General features: G+C 46.3%; 1 protein-coding gene across 2 annotated transcripts in view; it reads right to left on the reverse strand.

Annotated features, from left to right (window-relative positions):
- LOC109026962 (SUMO-interacting motif-containing protein 1-like) overlaps nucleotides 1-20,296 on the reverse strand; it is a 60,313-nt gene extending 40,017 nt beyond the window's left edge. For both annotated transcript variants that reach the window (XM_063707017.1, XM_063707016.1), the window contains exon 1: nucleotides 19,676-20,296. In XM_063707017.1, the coding sequence (XP_063563087.1) occupies nucleotides 19,676-19,804 (129 nt within the window). In that variant the 5' untranslated portion in view covers nucleotides 19,805-20,296. The remainder of the gene's footprint in view (nucleotides 1-19,675) is intronic.
- Nucleotides 20,297-24,680: the final 4,384 nt, after the last annotated feature.

Consider the following 24,680-nt stretch of genomic DNA (forward strand, 5'->3'; position numbering starts at 1 on the left):
TTTGTTTTTTAATTAAAAAAATTTTATATAAAAGTCTTTGATCCATCTTGAATTGATTTTTTGCATAAGGTGAGAGATGAGTATTCTCAGGGATTTCTTTACAGTAATGCAAGAACAGCCTAACACATATACTGCTTTATGAAATCCTGAAAGATATATCAAACTATAAAAATGAAACAGGAAAGTTATGGTATTGAATAAAGAAATCAATGAAACATAATGGAAAACCCAGAAACACAAGTAAATAAAATAATTTGGTATAAAAATATGCTACAGGCCAGGTGTGGTGGCTCACACATGTAATCCCAGTGCTTTGGGAGGCCAATGTGGTAGGACCACTTGAGGCAAGGAGTTCAAGACCAGTGTGGGCAACATAGTGAGACCCTGTCTCTACCAAAAAATAAATTAATTAATTTAAAAAATTAGCCAGGCATGGTGGTGTTTGCCTATAGTCCTGCCTACTCAGGAGACTTGAGGCAGGAGATCACTTGAGCCCAGGAGTTCAAGGCTGCAATGAGCTATGATTCTGCCACTGAACTCCAGGTTGGGTAACAGTGAGATTCTAAAAAAAAAAAGTGTTGCAAATAATTGGAGAAAATATAATTGTTTTAAAATGATTGACACAACTGATAACACCATATTTTATAATCTAATATGTGGAATGTTTCCATAATACATATACAACCAGGATGTATCCTATAATTAATGTGTGCATTTCATGTGGTAGTGTTTCTTTTTAGAAAAGGTGTTCTTAAAATGACAGCAAGTCTTAGATTTGTTGTTGTCTTAGAAATAAGGCAAGAAATTAAATTTTATCCTTAAGTAAAATGACTAATTATTTAAGAAAGAAGGACAAAACTAAAGGTCTAAACATGCCATAGAAGGTCTGAGTATATCATGGAAAGTTTGCGAAGGATGAATTTACAAAAGAAATTTGTGGTGACCCAAGTTGGCTATAATTAGAAGAAACTTACTTATAAGTATTTCTAAAGACTGCTTCAATTAAAAAATACATGTGTGTATATATATATTTATATACACATTGATATGAAAACTAAAATTTTGCTCTCCTATATTAGAACAATGTTTTCTTGAAGTATTGATCTGCTTTTAATAACATTTGCAAGAGATTTTGACCTAATTCTGAAATTTGTTTCTTAAATTTTCAACCATCTTCTGACGTGCAGCTTTTTTTTTTTCAGTCTTCATTTCTCTAATATCAGTTTTAAAATGAATCTTCTTCATTTAGAATGGTAATTTCATGTTTTGAGGTAGAGTTTTCCTGTGGAAGCTTCTCAGATTCATATCTCAGTAGTTAAACTTTTGCTGTATCTTGTTCATGTGATTTGCAGGTCAGACATTTCTGCCTTTTGGTCTTCCGCTTTCTCTCCTTGAGAAGGTATATCTTTTTGTTTGGTGAGGTGATAATTCTCTTTTAACTTTTTCATCTTCTGTAACTTTTTTTCTCCAGCTCTAACTCTGCTTTAATGGCCTGACACTGAAATGTTCTATCTTGAAGGCCTAGAAAAGTTGTTTTCCTCCAGTATATCCTGATTCTGTGCTCTTGGCTTTCTTTTTTTTTTTAAAAAAAAAAAAAAAAAAAAAAAAAGGCAGTCTCACTCTGTCACCCAGGCTGGAGTGCAGTGGCACAATCTTGGCTCACTACAACTTCCGCCTCCGGGTTCAAGCGATTCTCCTTTCTCAGCCTCCAGAGTAGCTGGGGTTACGAATGTGTGCCACTACACCCAGCTCATTTTTTGTATTTTTAGTAGAGACAGGGTTTCACCATGTTGGCCAGGCTGTTCTCAAATTCCTGTCCTCAAGTGATCAGCTCGCCTCGGCCTCCCAAAGTGCTGGGATTACAGGCATGAGCCACAGCACCCGGTCCTGAAGATAACGTTTTTATGACTTTTATTTGAAACATTATCGGTTCTTTTTTTTGTTTTTTGAGGTGGAGTCTTGCTCTGTTGCTCAGGCTGGAGTGCAGTGGCACGATCTCAGCTCACTGCAACCTCAGCCTCTGGAATAGCAGGGATTACAGGTGCCCACCACCATGCTGGCTAATTTTTGTATTTTTAGTAAAGACAGTGTTTCGCCATGTTGGCCAGGCTGGTCTCGAACCCCTGACCTCAGGTGATCTGCTCACCTCGGCCTCCCAAAGTGCTGGAATTACAGGCATGAGCCACCATGCCTAGCCAGTTTCTTTATTTAAATATTTTGTTTTCTAGAGTTAAGGAAACCTTTTCTTTCTCTTAAGCTACTTATTAGTTTACAGTAATTTGGTATACTTTATGAACAAAGGTGGAAACATTTTTTTTGTCCCTATTTGATTCCTCTAAAGTTCAGAAACTATCCATGAGTATTCTTATTTTTTATGGCAAGAATTATTTACATAAGTTTAATAAAATTTGCTCTCTCTTTATAACAGGATGCAGTTGGAAACATTGGTTACATATATTACCAAGGCTTTAACTAGAGCATCATATTTGAGAATGTGCATATAATGCCTGGCTTCAAGGGTTCCCAGCCTTACAGTAAGTAAGGCTGTTAATACATCTGTTCTTAGATTATAGCCCTGTGCATTGTCTTTGAGTTCCTGTTATATACTGGTAGACTGAACTAAATCTTAAATTCTTCTAGATTCCTCCCATCTTTTCTTCCATGAAATTAGTAAAAACAGGAACTGCTCTGTTCCTGAAATCCTAAAAGCTAAAACTAGATAAATTTTAAGGGGCAAGTCTCATGGCTGATGATGCGTCACACAGAAAGTTCACCAAACCATCCAGTGCCATAACCAGAGATATTCAAAACTGCAAACCAGGACAATAAGTTGACATTTTCATGCTGCAGACAGCTTTTCCCTAGACGTTAGAACAAGACTACATAATCAGACTCCTACTCCTCTTAATCCTACCTTTTCCACTTGGCAGGATAATGGTGTAATTGAAATTTCACAATCAGCAGCTTCTGTTGGTAACTTGACAGAAACTGGTTTAAGGGATCCTTTAGTCCATCTAGTGGGTGACCTTGGCAACATCCCTAATACAACTGTTGCTCTCTCTCTGCTTTAATTCCACCCAGTCATGGGATCCTAGATGATAAAATTGGTCTATATTATCTATTAGTTAAATAAGGAAATTTCTGTGCTGTTGCTAATACTTCATGCTGTACCTAGATAATGGCCTTTGGGAAAGTCGAGACCCATATATGCAAAATAAGAAAACAGGCCACATGGTTACAAAAGGTGTCACCTAGTTCTCCGTGGTCATTTGATTTATTCAATTGATTCAAAGGTTTAATTGAACCTTGAATCCTAGGTTCATGGCTGAAAACTATTACACAAACCGAGATTATCATTTTACTTTCTAAACTTTGTAGCTATTACTTGTTAAAATTCTGCCAAACTACAATGCCTAACAGAATAATGCTGGCCCAGTACTTTGAGGTGACAGGAAACACCTATGGAACTGATAAAATTAAACTTAATAATGAACTCCAGGTAAACTTAGCTTGAGAGCTACTCCCTCCAAACCTCCCTTGTTGCTCAAACGTGGCTAAAAGAGTTTTGACACTGACTCCTAGTTGTCAATGACTCCCTACAACATGGAATGAGACCAACAATCCAGGATAGGTCCATCCTGGCACTGAGGGATATAAAAACTGAACTATTTCCAGGCACAGTGGCTCATGCCTGTAATCCCAGAACTTTGGGAGGCTGAGGCAGGTGGATCACTGGAGGTCAGGAGTTCGAGACTAGGCTGGCCAACATTGCAAAACTCCATCTCTACTAAAAATACAAAAAAATTCTCGAGGAGTATCTTTAGAAGAGCAACCCCAAGACACATAATCGTCATATTCACCAAGTTGAAATGAAGGAAAAAATATTAAGGGCAGCCAGAGAGAAAGTTCAGGTTACCCACAAAGGGAAGCCCATCAGACTAACAGCGGATCTCTCTGCAGAAACCCTACAAACCAGAAGAGAGTGGGGGCCAATATTCAACATTCTTAATGAAAATAATTTTCAACCCAGAATTTCATATCCAGCCAGACTACGCTTCATAAGCGAAGGAGAAATAAAATCCTTTACAGACAGGAAAATGCTGAGAGATTTTGTCACCACCAGGCCTGCCTTACAAGAGCTCCTGAAGGAAGCACTAAATATGGAAAGGAAAAACCGGTACCAGCCACTGCAAAAACATACCAAATTGTATTTGTTTTGTTTTGTTTTTGAGATGGAGTCTCGCTCTGTTGCCAGGCTGGAGTGCATTGGTGTGATCTTGGCTCACTGTAATCTCCGCCTCCCAGGTTCAAGCCATTCTCCTGCCTCAGCCTCCCGAGTAGCTGGGACTACAGGAGCGCGCCACCACACCTAGCTAATTTGGGTATTTTTAGTAGAGACAGGGTTTCACCATGTTGCCCAGGATGGTCTCGATCTCCTGACCTTGTGATCTGCCCACCTCAGCCTCCCAAAGTGCTGAGATTACAGGGGTGAGCCACCGTGCCTGGCCAAACATACCAAATTGTAAAGACCATTGACACTATGAAGAAACTGCATCAACTAATGGGCAAAACAACCAGCTAGCATCACAATGACAAGATCAAATTCACACATAATATTAATCTTAAATGTAAACAGGCTAAATGCCCCAATTAAAAGACACAGACTGGCAAACTGGATAAAGAGTCAAGACCCATTGGTGTGCTGTATTCAGGAGACCCATCTCATGTGCAAAGACACACATAGGCTCAAAATAAAGGGATGGAGGAATAAATTACCAAGCAAATGGAAAGCAAAAAAAAAAAAAAAAAAAAAAAACAACAAAACAAGGGTTGCAATGCTAGTCTCCGATAAAACAAACTTTAAACCAACAAAGATCAAAAAAGACAAAGAAGGGCATTACATAATGGCAAAGGGATTAATGCAACAAGAAGAACTAACTATCCTAAACATATATGCACCCAATACAGGAGCACCCAGATTCATAAAGCAAGTTCTTACAGACCTACAAAGAGACTTAGACTCCCACACAATAATAGTGGGAGATTTTAACACCCCACTGTCAATATTAGACAGATCAACAAGACAGAAAATTAACAAGGATATTCAGGACTTGAACTCAGGTCTGGAACAAGTGGACCTAATAGACATCAACAGAACTCTCCACCCTGAATCAACAGAATATACATTCTACTCAGCACCACATCTCACTTATTCTAAAATTGGCCACATAATTGGAAGTAAAACACTCCTCAGTAAATGCAAGAGAATGGAAATCATAACAGTCTCTCAGACCACAGTGCAATCAAATTAGAGCTCAGGATTAAGAAACTCACTCAAAATCGCACAACTACATGGAAACTGAACAACCTGCTCCTGAATAACTACTAGGTAAATAACGACATTAAGGCAGAAATAAATAAGTTCTTTGAAACCAATGAGAACAAAGACACAATGTACCAGAATCTCTGGGACACAGCTAAAGCAGTGTTTAGAGGGAAATCTCTAGCACTAAATGCCCACAGGAGAAAGCGGGAAAGATCTAAAATTGATACCCTAACATCACAATTAAAAGAACTAGAGAAGCAAGAGCTAACAAACTCAAAAGCTAGCAGAAGGCAAGAAATAACAAAGATCAGAGCAGAACTGAAGGAGATAAGAGACATGAAAAACCCTTCAAAAAATCAATGAATCCAGGAGCTGGTTTTTTTTGTTTGTTTGTTTTGTTTTTTTGAGACTGAATCACGCTCTGTTGCTCAGGCTGGAGTGCAGTGGCGCGATCTCGGCTCACTGCAAGCTCCACCTCCTGGGTTCACACCATTCTCCCGCCTCAGCCTCCTGAGTAGCTGGGACTACAGGTGCCCACCACCATGCCCAGCTAATTTTGTTTTTGTATTTTTAGTAGAGACGGGGTTTCACCGTGTTAGCCAGGATGGTCTCGATCTCCTGACCTTGTGATATGCCCACCTCAGTCTCCCAAAGTGCTGGGATTACAGGCATGAGCCACCATGTCCGGCCAGGAGCTGTTTTTTTGAAAAGATTAACAAAATAGGTAGACCGCTAGCCAGACTAATAAAGAAGAAAAGAGAGAAGAATCAAATAGACACAATAAAAAATGATAAAGGGGATATCACCACACAATAAAAAATGATAAAGGGGATATCACCACTGATCCCACATAAATACAAACTACCATCAGAGAAGACTATACACACCTCTATGCAAATAAACTAGAAAATCTAGAAGAAATGGATAATTTCCTGGACACATACACCCTCCCAAGACTAAACCAGGAAGAAGCTGAATCCCTGAATAGACCAATAACAAGTTCTGAAATTGAGGCAGTAATTAATAGCCTACCAACCAAAAAAAGCCCAGGACCAGACAGATTCACAGCCAAATTCTACCAGAGGCACAAAGAGGAGCTGGTACCATTCCTTCTGAAACGATACCAAACAACAGAAAATGAGGGACTCCTCCCTAACTCATTTTATGAGGCCAGCATCATCCTGATACAAAAACCTGGCAGAGACACAACAACAAAAAAAATTTCTGGCCATTATCTCTGATGAACATCGATGCAAAAATCCTCAATAAAATACTGGCAAACCAAATCCAGTAGCACATCAAAAAGCTTATCCACCACAATCAAATTGGCTTCATCCCTGGGATGCAAGGCTGGATCAATATATGCAAATCAATAAACATAATCCATAAACAGAATCAATGACAGAAACCACATGATTACCTCAATAGATGCAGAAAAAGCCTTTGATAAAATTCAACACCCCTTCATGCTAAAAACTCTCCATAAACTAGGTATCGATGAAACATATCTCAAAATAATAAGAGCTATTTATGACAAACCCACAGCCAATATCATACTGAATGGGCGAAAGCTGGAAGCATTCCCTTTGAAAACCAGCACAAGAGAAGGATGCCCTCTCTCACCACTCCTATTCAACATAGTATTGGAAGTTCTGGCCAGGGGAATCAGGCAAGAGAAAGAAATAAAGCGTATTCAAATAGGAAGAGAGGAAGTCAAACTGTCTGTTTGCAGATGACATGACTGTATATTTGGAAACCCCATCGTCTCAGCCTAAAATCTCCTTAAGCTGATAAGCAACTTCAGCAAAGTCTCAGAATACAAAAATCAATGTGCAAAAGTCACAAGCATTCCTATACACCAATAATAGACAAACAGAGAGCCAAATCATGAGCGAACTCCCATTCATAATTGCTACAAAGAGAATAAAACACCAAGGAATACAACTTACAAGGGATGTGAAGGACCTCTTCAAGGAGAACTACAAACCACTGCTCAACGAAATAAAAGAGGACACAAACAAATGGAAAAACATTCCATGCTCATGGATAGGAAGAATCAGTATCATGAAAATGGCCGTACTGCCCAAAGTAATTTATAGATTCAGTGCGATCCCCATCAAGCTACCACTGACTTTCTTCACAGAATTAGAAAAAACTACTTTAAAGTTCATAAGGAACCAAAAAAGAGCCCATATAGCCAAGACAATCCTAAGCAAAAAGAACAAAGCTGGAGGCATCATGCTACCTGACTTCAAACTATACTACAAGGCTACAGTAACTAAAACACATATATAGACCAACGGAACAGAACAGAGGCCTCAGAAATAATGCCACACATCTACAACCATCTGATCTTTGACAAACCTGACAAAAACAAGCAATGGGGAAAGAATTCCCTATTTAATAAATGGTGTTGGGAAAACTGGCTAGCCATATGCAGAAAACTGAAACTGGGCCCCTTCCTTACACCTTATACAAAAATTAACTGAAGATGGATTAAAGACTTAAATGTAAAACCTAAAACCATAAAAACCCTAGAAGAAAACCTAGGCAATACCATTCAGGACATAGGCATGGGCAAAGGCTTCATGACTAAAACACCAAAAGCAATGGCAACAAAAGCCAAAACTGACAAATGGGATCTAATTAAACTAAAGAGCTTCTGCACAGTAAAAGAAACTATCAGCAGAATGAACAGGTAACGTACGAACTTACACAAATTTACAAGAATAAAACAAACAACCCCATCAAAAAGTGGGCGAAGGATATAAACAGACACTTCTCAAAAGAAGACATTTACGTGGCCCACAAACATATGAAAAAAAGCTCATCATTGCTGGTCATTAGAGAAATGCAAATCAAAACCACAATGATACACCAACTCACATCAGTTAGAATGGCAATCATTAAAAAGTCAGGAACCAACCGATGCTTGAGAGGATGTGGAGAAATAGGAACACTTTAATCTGTTGGTGGGAGTGTAAATTAGTTCAACCATTGTGGAAGACAGTGTGGTGATTCCTCAAGGATCTAGAACCAGAAATACCATTTGACCCAGCAATCTCATTACTGGGTATATACCCAAAGGATTATAAATCATTCTACTATAAAGACACATGCACACGTATGTTTATTGCAGCACTATTCACAATAGCAAAGACTTGGAACCAACCCAAATGCCCATCAATGGTAGACGGATAAAGAAAATGTGGCACATATACACCATGGAATACTATGCAGCCATAAAAAAGGATGAGTTCATGTCCTTTGGAGGGACATAGATGAAGCTGGAAACCATCATTCTCAGCAAACCAACACAGGAACAGAAAACCAAACGCTGCATGTTCTCACTTATAAGTGGAAGTTGAACAATGAGAACACATGGACACAGGGATGGGAACATCACACACTGGGGCCTATTGGGGGGTGGGGGCTAGGGGAGGCATAGCATTAGGAGAAATACCTAAGGTAGATGATGGGTTGATGGGTGCAGCAGCCACCATGGCACGTGTATACCTATGTAACAAACCTGCACGTTCTGCACATGTATCCCAGAACTTAAAGTATAATAATAATAAATAAAAAATTAGCTAGGCATGGTGGCGCTTGCCTGTAATCCCAGCTACTCAGGAGGCTGACTGGGAGCATCACTTGAACCCAGGAGGCGGAGGTTGCAGTGAGCCGAGATCACTTTTCCTGGGTGGCAGAGTGAGACTCCATCTCAAAACAAACAAACAAACAACACACACACACACACACACACACACACACACACACACACACACACACACACACACACCCGAACTATTATACAAGCTGATTGGCAATGTTTTTGGGAAAACATCTTGATCAAATGAGGGAAATGTGAGTTGTTAGTATCAAAATGGAGTCACTTGGCCGGGCGTGGTGGCTCATGCCTGTAATCCCAACACTGTGGGAGGTCGAGGTGGGTGGATCACAAGATCAGCAGTTCGAGACCAGCCTGGCCAATATGGTGAAACCCCATCTCTACTAAAAATACAAAAAATTAGCCAGGCGTGGTGGCACATGCCTGTAATCCCAGCTACTCGGGAGGCTGAGGCAGGAGAATTGCTTGAATCCAGGAGGTGGAGGTTGCAGTGAGCTGAGATCGTGCCACTGCACTCCAGCCTGGGTGACAGAGCGAGACTCTGTCTCAAAAAAAAAAAAAAAAAAAAACCTTGACAAATAGAGCTAGGGAAGGCCATGAAGGGAGGATTATTATGCACAAATGCCTGACAAGTACCACAAAAGGCTCTGCAAGAACCACAACCTTACAGAAAAAAATACTTCCATGAGGACGTCTGCCCAGCAACTGCCTGCTTGACCTTGGACTGGAGCCACCCTTGTTATTAATCCTTGCAGATAAGGATAATTATCTCAAAACAATTATGTAATCCTCCTCATTTTTCCTTTAAAAGCTTTTGCCTTCCTTTACCTCCCTGAATACACACATAGTTTACTATGGCTCACACACTCCGGTTGCAATGCCATTCCTGAATAAATATCACTTTCTTTTTAGAGAGTCGCTGTCTGTTATTTAGGTTGACATAATAATGACAACTAAGAAATCATAAAGAAAAGGAGTGGTAGAATTGACTATATAAAAATGTAAAACTTCTGTAATTAAAAAAACAAAATCGAAAGTTGAAAGAAAATTGTAACATGTATGACAGGAGGCTATATTAATTTCCTAGTAAAAATTACCAGAAACTAGGTGGATTTAAGCAACAGAAATTTATCCCCTCACAGTCCTGGAGGCTAAAGGTCTGAACTCAAGGTGTCTACAGAGCCACGTTCTCTTGAAGGCTCCAGGGAAGAATCTGTTTCATGCCTTTTTCTTAGCTCCTGATGTCGCCAGCAGTCCTCGGTGTTCCTTGGCTTGCAGCTGCATAACTTCGGTTTCTGCTTCCACTGTCACATGGCATTCTTCCCCTGTGTCTTCACATGTTCTTCTCATAATGACAGTAGTCATGTTGGATTAAGGGTTCACTCTACTTGGCACAACCTCATCTTCACTGATTATATCTGCCAATGACCCTATTTCTAAATAAGGTCACAATGTGAGGTAGTGGGTGGTTAGAACTTCAGCATATCTTTTTAGGAGATACAGTTCCACCTATACCAATCTTTAATATATAAGTAGATCTTACAAATGAGTAAGAAATGTTGGCCGGGTGCGGTGGCTCATGCCTGTAATCCCAGCACTTTGGGAGGCCGAGGCGGGTGGATCACTTGAGGTCAGGAGTTTGAGACCAGCCTGACCAACATGGTAAAACCCCGTCTCTACTAAAAATACAAAATTAGCTGGGCATGGTGGCACATGCCTGTAATCCCAGCTGCTTGGGAGTCTGAGGCAGGAGAATCGCTTGAGCCAGGTAGGTGGAGGTTGCAGTGAGCTGAGATTGCGCCATTGCACTCCAGCCTGGGCAACAAGTGTGAAACACCCTCTCGAAAAAAAAAAAAAAAAAAGGAAAAAAACAAAGAAACATTATAACACCGCAACAGAAAAATGGGCAAAGGACAAGCACAGGGAATTGGCACACACACCCTATGTGTTTCCAATAAACATAAGCAAGATGTCTGGCTGTACTATATGTGAGCACACTCCCTTATCTCCAACCTCACTAGCTGCTCTTCCTCCCTTGGGCTATGCACTATGGTGTTCCCTTGGGCTAGGTTCTGGATGTTCTTCCTCTTGTCGCCTCAACCTAGATGATTTTATCCAGGTCAATGACTTCACTATAACCTATGTGCTAACAAGACTAAATTTGTATCTCTAGTCAGGACTTTTCTTCAGAGCTCTGAACTCAGTACAAATGTTATGCTTGGCATCTCCAGTTGGCTATTCCACAGGCATCGTAAGTTTTATACCTTCAAAACAGAACTCTTGAATCTTTCCTCTAACCCTGTTCCTCCCAAGTCTGCTTCATTTCAATGCATGACACCAACATGCATTCAGTTGCTCAGGCCAGAACTCAGGGTACCCTTCTTAATTCCTTCCTTTCCCCTTGTTATCCACATCCAAGTTATCAGGACCTGTTGATTTTATTTACTAAATATCTACATCCCTCCACTCTCCCAGTCTGTACCACCACTCCAGTCCAAGCTACAGTTATTTCTGACCTGGACTACTGCAGCCAACCTTCTAACTGATCTCCCTAATTTCACTCTTCCCCTCTTACAGTAGGGTGACTACACTTCTGCTTTGTTTGGGACAGTTCCAGTTTTCACCTGTTGCTTGACATCCTGGTCCAGTTAGCATCCCTTTTCATTTGCAAAAGTTTCCCAATTGGATGATAAATTATATGGTCTCCCTAGCTTACCATCTTTTCTTTTCACAGCAGCTAAAGTCATCTCTAAAAAATGTAAATCAAGGCTAGGTGCAGTGGCTCATGCCTGTAATCCCAGCACTTTTGGGAGGCCGAGGTGGGTGGATCATGAGGTCAGGAGATCTAGACCGTCCTGGCCAACATGGTGAAACCCCATCTCTACTAAAATACAAAAAATTAGTCAAGCGTGGTGGCGCACTTGTAGTCCCAGCTACTCGGGAGGCTGAGGTGGGGGAAATTGCTTGAACCTGGGAAATGGAGGTTGCAGTGAGCTGAGATCGCACCACTGCACTCCAGCCTGCACAACGCAACAGAGCAAGACTCCATCTCCAAAAAAAAAAAAAAAAAGTAAATCAAATCATGTCACTGTCCTGCTTAAACCTTCAAAGATTTCTTACTGTATTACAATAAAATCCAAATCCCTTATTGTGGTCTCCAAAACCCTATAACCTAACCTACCTACTTCTCATCTCTTCTGACTCTGTCCATCAGTTGTTACATTGCAGCCTCACTGGCTTTCCATACTTCCAGTAAGTCATGCTCATTGGTTTGTTTGTTTTTTTTCCTGTCTTCAAGCATCTGTTTAACAAAGCACATCTTGCACCGCCCTTAATCCATTTAACCCTGAGTTGACACAGCACATGTTTCAGAGAGCACGGGGTTGGGGGTAAGGTTATAGATTAACAGCATCCCAAGGCAGAAGAAATTTTCTTAGTACAGAACAAAATGGAGTCTCCTATGTCTACTTCTTTCTACACAGACACAGTAACAATCTGATCTCTCTTTCTTTTCCCCACATTTCCCCCTTTTCTTTTCAACAAAACCGCCATCATCATCATGGCCTGTTCTTGATGGTCACTGTCTCTTCAGAGCTGTTGGGTACACTTCCCAGATGGGGCGGCTGGGCAGAGGCGCTCCTCACTTCCCAGACGGGGCGGCCAGGCAGAGGCACTCCTCACTTCCCAGATGGGGTGGCCGGGCAGAGGCGCTCCCCACTTCCCAGACGGGGCGGCCGAGCAGAGGCGCCCCCCACTTCCCAGATGAAGCGGCCGGGCAGAGGCGCTCCTCACTTCCCAGACGGGACGGCCAGGCAGAGGCACTCCCCACCTCCCAGACGGGGCGGCCAGGCAGAGGCGCTCCTCACCTCCCAGACGGGGCGGCCAGGCAGAGACGCCCCTCACCTCCCAGATGGGGTGGGCGGGCAGAGGCGCCCACTTCCCCAATGGGGCGGCCGGGCAGAGGCGCTCCCCACCTCCCAGATGAAGGGCGGCCGGGCAGAGGCGCTCCCCACCTCCCAGACGAAGAGCGGCCGGGCAGAGGCACCCCTCACTTCCCAGGAGGGGCAGCTGGGCAGAGACGCCCCTCACCTCCCAGACAGGGCGGCCGGGCAGAGGCGCTCCTCACCTCCCAGATGGGGCGGCCGGGCAGAGATGCCCCTCACCTCCCAGACGAGGTGGCCGGGCAGAGGTGCCCACTTCCCAGACGAGGCAGCCGGGCAGAGGCGCTCCTCACTTCCCAGACGGGGTGGCAGCCAGGCAGAGACGCCCCTCACCTCCCAAACGGGGCAGCCGGGCAGAGGGGCTCCTCACCTCCCAGACGGGGTGGCGGGGCAGAGACGCCCCTCACCTCCCAGATGAGGCGGCCGGGCAAGGCGCCCACTTCCCAGATGGGGCAGCCGGGCAGAGGTGCTCCTCACCTCCCAGATGAAGGGCCGCCGGGCAGAGGCGCTCCTCACCTCCCAGATGGGGCGGCTGGGCAGAGACGCCCCTCACCTCCCAGACGAGGCGGCCGGGCAGAGGCGCCCACTTCCCAGATGGGGCGGCCGGGCAGAGGCGCTCCTCACTTCCCAGACGGGGCAGCCGGGCAGAGGCGCTCCTCACTTCCCAGACAGGGTGGCAGCCGGGCAGAGACGCCCCTCACCTCCCAAAAGGGGCAGCCGGGCAGAGGCGCTCCTCACCTCCCAGACGGGGCGGCCGGGCAGAGATGCCCCTCACCTCCCAGACGAGGCGGCCGGGCGAGGCGCCCACTTCCCAGATGGGGCGGCCGGGCAGAGGTGCTCCCTACCTCCCAGACGAAGGGCGGCCGGGCAGAGATGCCCCTCACCTCCCAGACGGGGTGGCAGCCGGGCAGAGGCGCCCCTCACTTCCCAGACGGGGTGGCAGCTGGGCAGAGGTGCCTCTCACTTCCCAGATGGGGTGGCAGCCAGGCAGAGGCACCCCTCACTTCCCAGACGGGGTGGCGGCCGGGCAGATGCGCTCCTCACCTCCCAGACGGGGCGTCCGGGCAGAGGCACTCTTCACTTCCCAGATGGGGCGGCCGGGCAGAGGCGCTCCTCACTTCCCATTTGGAGCAACCAGGCAGAAGCGCTCCTCACTTCCTCCCAGACAGGGCATCCGGGCAGAGGCGCTCCTCACATCCCAGACGGGGTGGCTGGGCAGAGGCGCTCCTCACATCCCAGACGACGGGCAGTCAGGCAGAGACGCTCCTCACTTCCTAGATGGGGTGGCGGCCGGGCAGAGGCGCTCCTCACTTCCTCCCAGACGGGGTGGCCGGGCAGAGGCACTCCTTACTTCCCAGACAGGGAAGCCAGGCAGAGGGGCTCCTCACATCCCAGATGATGGGTGGCCAGGCAGAGACGCTCCTCACTTCCCAGACGGGGCGGCCGGGCAGAGGCGCTCCTCACATCCCAGACGATGGGCGGCCAGGCAGGGGCTCCTCACTTCCTAGACAGGGTGGCGGCTGGGTAGAGGCGCTCCTGACTTCCCAGACGGGGCGGCCGGGCAGAGGCACTCCTCACATCCCAGACGGAGCGGCCGGGCAGAGGGGCTCCTCACATCCCAGACGATGGGCAGCCAGGCAGAGACGCTGCTCACTTCTTAGATGGGGTGGCGGGCGGGCAGAGGCTGTAATCTTAGCACTTTGGGAGGCCAAGACAGGTGGCTGGCAGGTGGAGGTTGTAGCGAGCCAAGATCATGCCACTGCACTCCGGCCTGGGCAACATTGAGCATTGAGTGAGCGAGACTCCGTCTGCAATCCCAGCACCTCAGGAGGCCGAGGCGGGCAGATCACCCAAGGCCAGGAGCTGGAGACCAACCCGGTCAACACGGCGAAACCCTGTCTCCACAGAAAACACAAAAACCAGTCAGGAGTGGTGGTGCGTGCCTGGAATCCCATGCACTCGGCAGGCAGAGGCAGGAGAATCACCGGAGCCCGAGGCAAGGAGGTTGCAGCGAGCCGAGATCATGGCAGTACAGTCCAGGCTCCGCAAGAGAGGGAGACCGTAGAAAGAGGGAGACAGAGAGCGGGAGCGGGAGAGGCAGAGCAAACCTTTGGTTTTGTTGTTCCCTTTGACAATGCCTTATTCATCTAGATCTTATAACTAATTTGTTGTCATTTTAGTCTCAGATCAAATATTAACTCTTCAGAGAGGCCTTCTCTGAAAACACAACCAAATGTTCCCAATCCCACCAAAGTTACTCTCTATTATACTGTTCTCTTGTTAGTTTGTTTACTGTCTATCTTTCCACAGTAGAATGTAGTTCCATTATCATCTTGTTCACCTCTGGTCCCCAGGGTTACAGCATATGCTCAATAAATATTTATTGAATAAATGAATCATAATAAAAAATGACATCTTATGGAATCTGGCTATCAAACAGCAAAGATTAAAAGAACAAAAATACCGTATTTTTTTCCCTAACACTCTGTATTATCACCTGACATTACATTTATGGTGTTGTTTACTATTTGTGTCCCCTCAGTAAAATGAAATCTCCATGACGGCAGGGACTTGATTTTCATAGATGTATTCCCAGCACCTCTAAGAGTGCCTGGTATATAATAAGTGTTCAGTAAATATTTATGGAATAATGTAATAATACCTAGGGGTGACTAGGCAGCAGAGAAAGGGATATGATTGGCCATATACCACTGGTAAGAATATTAATGCACAATTTCTGTAGGAAATTTGGCAATACAGTTGATTCCTGAACAACACAGGTTTGAACTGCATGGGTCCACTTACAAGAGAGTTTTTTTCAATAAATATACTGGAAAATTTTTTGGCGATTTATAACAATTTGGAAAACTCACAGATGAACTCCACAGCCTATAAAAACTGAAAAAAACTAAGAAAAAGATATGTCCTGAATGCATAAAATATATGTAGATACTAGCCTATTTTATCCATTTACTACCATAAAATCAACACAAATCTATTACACAAAGTTAAACTTTATCAAAATTTATGCACACAATCACTTACTGACCATAGATGGTGACATCTGCAGTTGACAGAAATGTAAAGATGCAATATTAAATCACAACTGCATATTTTTAAATTTATTAATTTTTTCTTTTTAATGTGTATTACAACTGCATAAAATTTACCATAGACTACACTGTACTACTCTGATAATAACGTCCTACTACCACAGACATCTGCTGCTGCTGTGGTGGGCTCAAGTGTTGTGAGGATCCACTTAAAATGCCACGTGACACTAATCAATTTCTGCACTACTTCCCAGTAAACTGTGTATCACAGTAACAAGTGTTCTCTCCTGGGTTTTTTTCCACATATACTTGTTTAATCATGTGTAGGGTAATATCGTAAACCTTGAATAACACCATGAAACCCATACAAAGTGCTACTAGTGATGCTGGATGTGCTCTCAAGAAACAGAGAAAAGTCATGACATAAGAAAAGCTGAATCGCTTGAGATGTACCGTAGATAGAGGTCGGCAGCTGTGGTTGTCCCCTATTTCAGACAGATGATTTATCTTGTAAACAGACGATGTAAACCTATGGTATTGACAAATACAGTATAGTACTGTAAATGTATTTTATCTTCCTTATGATCCTAACATTTTTCTCTTGCTTACTTTATCGTAAGGGTCCATATAACATACAGAACATGAGTTAACTGCTTATGTTACTGGTAAGGCTTCCAGTCAACAGTAGGCCACTGGTAGTTAAGTTTTCGAGGATTCAAATGTTACATGTAAATTTTCAACTGCACGGAGGGGTTAGCAACCCTAATCCCCGTGTTATTCAAGGGTTAGCTACATATAAAGTAGGGCACACCTTTTGACTCAGCAATCTAACTTCTAAGAGGAACTTAATAAACAAATGAACAAGAGTACAAAGATTATGAGGGAATTTTTCACTGCGTTCTTAGAGAAAATTTAGAAACGAAGGCATAATATCCATTAAGAGGAGGTCATAAAAACATGTATGGGGAGGACACATAGGTATGTATGTATGCACATGTGTGTATGCAAGTAAACATTTACATAGACATACATCAAAATGTTAACATTGGTTATCTTTGGATAGTGAGATTATGGGCAATTTTAATTTTCTTCTTTATACATTTATAAAAATTGTATAATTAGATCAACAAAATTAACCATCTGAAAATGTTCTGTTTTTATAAGTAAAAAAACGAAAAACAAAAAACCCCTAACAAAAAAGCCAATGATAAACACAGAAACACACCTCATCGACTCAGTGAAGACTAAAGCCCAGGTCAAGAATCAAGAGTTCAGAAATGTCAACTTCAGTATTAGACATGGCTTTCTCAAGTTCAAGCAAGTTACTTCCCCTTAGTCAATATTTATTAAAAAAAAAAAAAAAGAAAGATGTAAAAGTTGCTTCTTTTATTTCATTGCCTGTGAAGCTCAAGAGGGACAGGCCTGGGCTTAGAAACAACACAAAAAGTGGCAAAAGCTATCATTTATATGAGATCCTTTCCTTGCATTTGTCTCATTAAAAATTTAAAACCATCCTGCTAGGTAGGCATTAATGTTCTCAGGCTCAAAAGCTGAGAGTTGACAGAACTTTCCAAAACTCAAATAGTTGCTATGTTGGAGATATTGATTCAGAAGTCTCTCTGACCTCAGAGCCTTTGGGAAAAGCTACAGAGAAAAGGGCACTTTTAGACTTTATAACCTTGCAAGTCTCTCAATGCCTCTGATCTTTTACATGGTTATCATACCACTCTTATCTAATTTGCAAAAAAGATAAAACGAGAATAAGCTTGGAGCTTTTAGAGAGCTGGAATAAATATCTGGAGAAGCACGATTTAAATTGGGTACTGCCCTCTGGAACTTGCCCCTCATTTCGATTCAACTCAAAGGCTCAAGATCAAAATGCTTGCTTGAGTGGTCACAAGTGAGGGAAACAGTGAGAGAGTATGCCCATGTACATGTGTGAAAGACCACAAAAGACTGAGATAAGCATGGCATCTGACCACTGAAGAAGGAAGCTGGACCAGAATGAGGGAAAATGGACAACACTTGGGAGGAAAGGAAGCAGGTGGGAAGGACAAAGTTAAACAGGTACTGAGAGAAGAGGCTATAGGAATGAGGAGGAACTAGGAGGAAAGAAGTATTTTTTCCCTTCCACCATTTTTCTCTCTCTACTCTTTTCCTTGATGATCTCAGTCACTATTTGGCCTTCAATACTCCTTTCTGTTTGCATGATTGCCAAATGTCTCCACTCTTGCCTTTTCTCCAACTGCTGAGCTGGCCACGTCCATCTACATTTCCTATTAACACTGTAAATCCAACAGGTCCAACATGAATTCAGCATCTCTTTCATCTCAAGCCTGCTGCTACTTTTATATGCACTTCTCTTATACTTATCAAACATCCATCTAAACCATTCTCTCTCCCTATATTCTTTCAGTCATTCCTTCATCCAACAAATATTTATTGTGCATCTATTATGTCCGATACATTCAGCCACAGCCCTAGATATATCCATTCACTCATGAAGTCGGGTCATTTCTATCTTGGAAATCTCTTCTCTTACTACCTCATGAGCTGCCTAACTCAACTAAATTTGTCTCTAAGACGTCCTGAGAACCCCTCTTGCTTGAAAAATAATATATATTAACTAGTTTTGCATGCTATTCATTCTATAGTGATCATCTAGCACTTGGCACTGTACCTCGGGCACAGAAGGGGTTCCCAATGGAGGTTTAGGGACTGTAAACCAGCTAGAAAGGGAACAGGGGCAGCAGAAGCTAGGAAACGTCTTGAACGAGTATTTGCATAGGAAGCATGGTAAACTGTATGATCTATACACATAACATCAGCTTGATAATCCTTGTGCTTCCGGGGGATGGCTCTGGGAGGCTGGGGAGATCGTTGGAAGCCTTCTGAGAGATAGCTCCACCTCCCACCCCTTGAGTACGTCCTCAATAACCACCTGATGAATGTATCACCTTATGAGGGGACCATGGATGTTCTGTTCGCCGTTGTATCCCCAGCCCCTACAACATCTGGCCCATAGTAGGGATTCAATAAACATCTATGCAGGATTCTCGAAAGGCAGATAATTCACCACCTCATGAACGACAAAGACGAAGGGGTTCTGAGGGAAACAGAAATAGTGCGCGCGATTTCCTTCCCTATTCCTTCAGGGCTTGGTACAGGGTAAGTGCTAAGGAAACAAATAGCCCTCCTGTACAACTCCAAAATCGGGCCCCTCGCTCTGCAGTCAGGCCCTGGAGCGCGGCCACCATCTGGCCCAGGCCCGCGCTTCCCTCCCTCCCAGCCTGTTACTTCCCTGCACACATCTGTGTCCACCACAGGCCAAAGAATTACGCGCTCCCGCTTTCCTGCATCGGCCCGGCCAGGACACCCGAGCCCCCACGTCCCGCCGAGGCTCCGAGGACGCCCGCGGCCCCGGCCTGAGACCCCAGCCCCTGCAGCAGGCGCGCCAGGAGCTCGTCCATGTGCTCGGCCGCTTTCCAGCCGCAGTCCTCTCGGGCTTCAGCGCTGAGCCTGGGAGGCCCGGCCTCCCCGGTCCCTGCCCGGGTCCCTGCCCGGGCCCCTGCCCCGGCCCGCCGCGCTCCCCGGGGCCCGAGAGGCCCGGAAGGAGGCAAGGCGGGAAGTGGCTGCAGCTGTGAGGCGCCAGGGGCGGGAAGCGGGCGGCGGGCCCAGCCGAGGGTCGCGAAGACGCGCGCCCCCAAACGAGGCGACGCTCACTCACCACGGTCCGGCGGGGCAGCGCGCCGGAGGTTCGCGACAGGGCCCGGCGCAGCCTCCGCGACCGGCCCGGGCGGGCGCCCCCGGAGCTCTCAGAGCCGCTGTCGTCCGAGATCACGATGAAATCCTCCATGGCTGCGGGCCCCGACCGAGCCAGCGCGCGGGCGGCCGGAGACCCAGGCAGTGGTGGCGGCGGCGACGACTTCGGTTCCTGCTTCTGAGGTGGTGAGCCTCAGTGGCAGAGTGAGACTCTGTCTCCAATATAAGAAGAGAAATATACATTTGGTCTCTGCCCCTGGTTCCTGGCATAGAGCTTCCAAAGCTCTTATAAAGCCCTTCGTGACAGAGGTAATAGGAGCATTTTCTGTTTTGATATTTAGTCTTAGTCCCAGGTTCCTGACACAAGGGCCTCTAAGGTCTTTCAGATCTGCAGCATGGTAAGAATGCATGTGGGATGCTGTTGAGCTAACAGGGTGGCTGCAAGCTCCTAGACTGCTTCAGGAGGAGGGCTAGCTGCCAGATAAAGCAACCACATTTTTTTTTTTTTAAACGGAGTTTGGCTCTTGTAGCCCAGGCTGGAGTGCAATGGCACAATCTCAGCTCACTACAACCTCCACCTCCCGGGTTCAAGCAATTCTCCTGCCTCGGCCTCCCGAGTAGCTGGAATTATAGGGATGTGCCACAAGGCCTAGCTAACTGTTGTTATTTTTAGTAGAAATGGGGTTTCACCATGTTGGTCAGGCTGGTCTCAAACTCTTGACCTCAAGTGGTCCATGTGCCTCAGCCTTCCAAACTGCTAGGATTACAGGAGTGAGCCACCGCACCTGGCCCCAACCACCTTTTTTGAGTCTTGGAACTTTCAGCCTCACCTGCTGAACTCCAGGAGGCAAAAGGAACTGGAGATTGACTTAACTACCAATGGCCAATGATTTTATCAATCATGCCTCCATAAACACCCAAACAGCAGGGTTTGGAGAGCTTCTGTGTTGCTAAACACAAGGAGGTCCTGGGTGGGTAGTGTGCCCAACAGAGGGCATGGAAGCTCTGTGCCCCTCCCCACTTACCTTGTCCTGTGCATCTCTTTCATTGGCTGTTCCTGAGATGGAGCCATTACATTGAGCCAGTAATAGAAAATAAGGTGGCCAGATGCGCTGGCTCATGCCCGTAATCCCAGCACTTTGGGAGGCAGAGGTGGGCGGAATCACTTGAGCCTAGGAATTTGAGGCCAACCTGGGCAACATAAGAAGGCCCCATCTATACAAAAAATAAAAGACATTAGCCAAATGTGGTGGTGGGAACCCTGTAATTCCAGCTACTTGAGAGGCTGAAGCAGGAGAATCACTTGAGCCCTGGAGGTTGAGGCTTCAATGAGCTATGATTGTACCACTGCACACCAGCTTGGACAACAGAGCGAGGCCCTGTCTCTTAAAAAGAAAAGAAAAAAAACCTGTTTTTCTAAGTTCTGTGAGTTGTTCTAGTAAATCATTAAACTCAAGAAGAGGGTCATGGGAAACCCTGATTTCTAACTGGTTGGTCAAAATACAGGTGACAACCTAGGACTTGCAACTGGCATCTGAAGTGAGGGTGGTCTTGTGGGGCTGAGCCCCTAACCTGTGGGTTCTGCGCTAACTCTAGGTAGTGTCAGAATGGAATCGTGGGATACGCAGTTGGTATCCAGAGAGTTGGAGAACTGGTGTAGAAACTCTGCACACACATTTGGTCAGAAGTCTGTGAGTAGAGAGAAACGTGTTGCGGGAAGTCAGGGACCCCAAATGGAGGGACCCCAAACGGAGGGACTGGCTGAAGCCACGGCAGAAGAACATAAATTGTGAAGATTTCATGGACATTTATTAGTCCCCCAAATTAATACTCCTATAATTTCTTAGGCCTGTCTTTACTGCAATCTCTGAACATAAATTGTGAAGATTTCATGGACACTTATCACTTCCCCAATCAATACCCTTGTGATTTCCTATGCCTGTCTTTACTTTAATCTCTTAATCCGGTCATCTTCGTAAGCTGAGGATGAATGTCCCCGCAGGACCCTGTGATAATTGCGTTAACTGCACAGTCAGGGAACCTGGCTCAGCCTGGCCCAAGCCTTCTCCCACAGGGGGGTACACAGCCTGGACGGCAGGGAGATAGACCATCAGGCACTACAGGAACTGACACAGGTGGTGTCTGCCACTGCATCATACTCTGGCCCAAAGCCTTCTACTCAGTATGGAGCTCCAGGCCACTTTGCAGCCCCTGGTGAGGGAGGTGACCAGTGGGCAGCCCTGCTGCTGCCCACCTGAGCTGCTCATTCCCAGCACATGGCCAGTGAGGACATAGCGAGTGACGAGGAGCACACGGTCATCCATGAGGAGGAGGGGGTGATGATGTCATTGCTGATGATGCCTTTAGCACCACTGACACTGATCTCAAGTTCAAGGAGTGGGTGACCGACTGAGAGTGGGGACAACTCTGGGGAGGAGCCAGAGGGCAACAAGGGCTTTGGTGGGAAGGTATTTGCACCTGTCATTCCTTCCTCCTTTACTCCTGCCACCCCTTGCTGGATCCTGAGCCCCCAGGGTCCCCCGATCCACCTGCAGCTTTTGGCAAAGTCTATGGTCCCACCCTGTCCTCCTCCTACACATACTCGGATGCTTCCTCCTCAACCTTGGCACCCACCTCCTTCTTACTGGGCCCAGGAGCCTTCAAAGCCCAGGAGTATGGTCAAGGCAGCAGAGCGGACCCCCTACGGCCCCTACCCCTGGGGATGGGGACCCAGGGACGCCTTCCAAGGTGACCTGTTTCCTCCCAATGGATCCTGCCACCTTCTGGTGCGAGAGACCTGAAAGTGTGGGCGACCTGGAGCTACAAGGCTCCTCAGTCATCAGGGTCCCTCCCAACACTAAGGCTTTCCTAGGCAGGAGCTGGGCTGAGCCACCCGGGGGGCAGAGCGTGAAGAGAAACTGACTGGGCTTTCGGGGTCGGGGCAGAGGGAACACCACGGACATGGATCCCACACTGGAGGACCCCACCACGCCCAAATGCAAGATGAGAAGATGCTCCAGCTGCAGCCCAAAGCCCAACACCCCCAAGTGTGCCATGTGTGATGGGGACAGCTTCCCCTTTGCCTGTACAGGTGGAGAAGCCGAGGACAGGCTCAGGGAACCGGAGACCGAGAAGGCGCTGTCCTCTTCACTGCACGCGCCCTGGACCAGTGCCAGCCCTGATCATGCAGCTCTTCCAGGCCCACTGCTTCTTCCCGTCCACTAGGCCACAGCCGCCCTCCAGGCCCACTATGCACACATCTTCCCCTCCAAGGTTTGTTCTGCCCCTGCCCTGACTCCCAGATCTGTGGGGGTCCTGACCGCACCTCACCTGGCTCAGACTCTTGACGCTGCCCTGGCTGCCCCACCACTGCCTCTGCCCGAGAGTCACGTGAGGCTGAGAGTAGGGGCAGGGGCAGCAGTGGTGCCAGTTGGGGGGCGGTCCAGTGGGAGGAGCCTCAGCCTCGCGGGCTGCTCCGTGGCACTGATGACTGCATGATCTTCTGGGCACCTCATGGATCTTCAACTGCAGGTGAAACGGATGCTGGTGGTGGGTGCAGGGCCGCTGGGAGCTGCTGCATGGGTCCCAGAGGCTGGACTGGGGCAGGTGCCAACTGAAGCTGCTGGGGCAGCATGGGCAGGAGGTTCTGCACACAAACCTTGGAGACGAAGATGTGTGCATAGCGGGTCCACTGCTGCTGCCCCTGCCCTGACTCCCAGCCCTGCCTGACCCCACCTCACCCTGCTCAGGCTCTGGTGCAACCCTGGCTGCCCTGCCACTGCCTCTGCCCCAGAGTTGGGGCCTTGACAGCCTGGCTGGAAGGGGACACCCCAGCCCTGCCTCAACACCTGGGGGTCTCCGTAACTACCACAGGCAGGTGGGCGACCCCAAAGAAGATCCCAGGACTCACAGTACCCCCTGAGAACATGGACAGTATGTGGGGGTAGCAATGGAGGGCAGGATGGTTATCTTCTCCCAGGTAAAGCCATTTAATCCTTTCAGTTTGGGACGGAATAAGGCCTGCCTCTTTTTTTTTTTTTTTTTTTTTGAGACGGAGTCTTGCTCTGTCGCCTAGGCTGGAGTGCAGTGGTGCGATCTTGGCTCACTGCAACCTCTTCCTGCCGGGTTCACGCCATTCTCCTGCCTCAGCCTTCCGGGTAGCTAGGATTACAGGTGCACGCTACCACGTCCGGCTAATTTTTGTATTTTTAGTACAGACGGGGCTTCATCATCTTGGCCAGGCTGATTTCGATCTCCTGACATCGTGATCCGCCTGCCTCCACCTCCCAAAGTGCTGGGATTACAGGCGTGAGCCACCACGCCTGGCCAAGGCCTGCTCCTCTTATCTATACCCCCTACCCCTGCAGCTGTGCCGGGGGAAAGCTGGGCAGTTTCCCTCCTCCGAGCCCCTGTACATACCATGAATTGTGGGACCTTCAGAGCTTTTCACTTTTCGGAAAATAGCTCCTGTTGGGGCTACAAGATGGAGTGTGAAGAGGGCCTTGGGCCACAGGGAGGTGCCTGTGGACTAGGGGGAGTTCATGCACCCCTTCTTTCCCCAGAGGGGCTGGACTCAGGTGAGTATGGGGTTGGGGGCTCCTGCACTTCGACACAGGCAGCGGGAGGGTTTTCTCCCCATTCCCTCTGCACTCCCAACTTGAGCTATACTTTTTAAGAAAGTGATTCACCCTGCCTTTGCCCCCTTCCCCAGAACAGAACACGTTGATCATGGGCGATATTTTTCATTGTGCCAAAAAGTTGCCATGACCGTCATTAAACCTGTTTAACACCAAATAATAAGGAAAATAAAATCAAAAATTCGGGCTTGGTGCAGAAACTCACTCCAAATAAATTACCTACCAAAATATTTACATAATGGTGGAAATATTCCAAAATTCAATATTTTGGGATTTATACACAAAAGATAAACAAATTAGAGGCCAAGAGGCTGCCGGAAGGGAAAAACGGGG

This window comes from Gorilla gorilla, chromosome 4 (genome assembly GCF_029281585.2).
Source record: "Gorilla gorilla gorilla isolate KB3781 chromosome 4, NHGRI_mGorGor1-v2.1_pri, whole genome shotgun sequence".
NCBI classification, from domain to species: domain Eukaryota; kingdom Metazoa; phylum Chordata; class Mammalia; order Primates; family Hominidae; genus Gorilla; species Gorilla gorilla.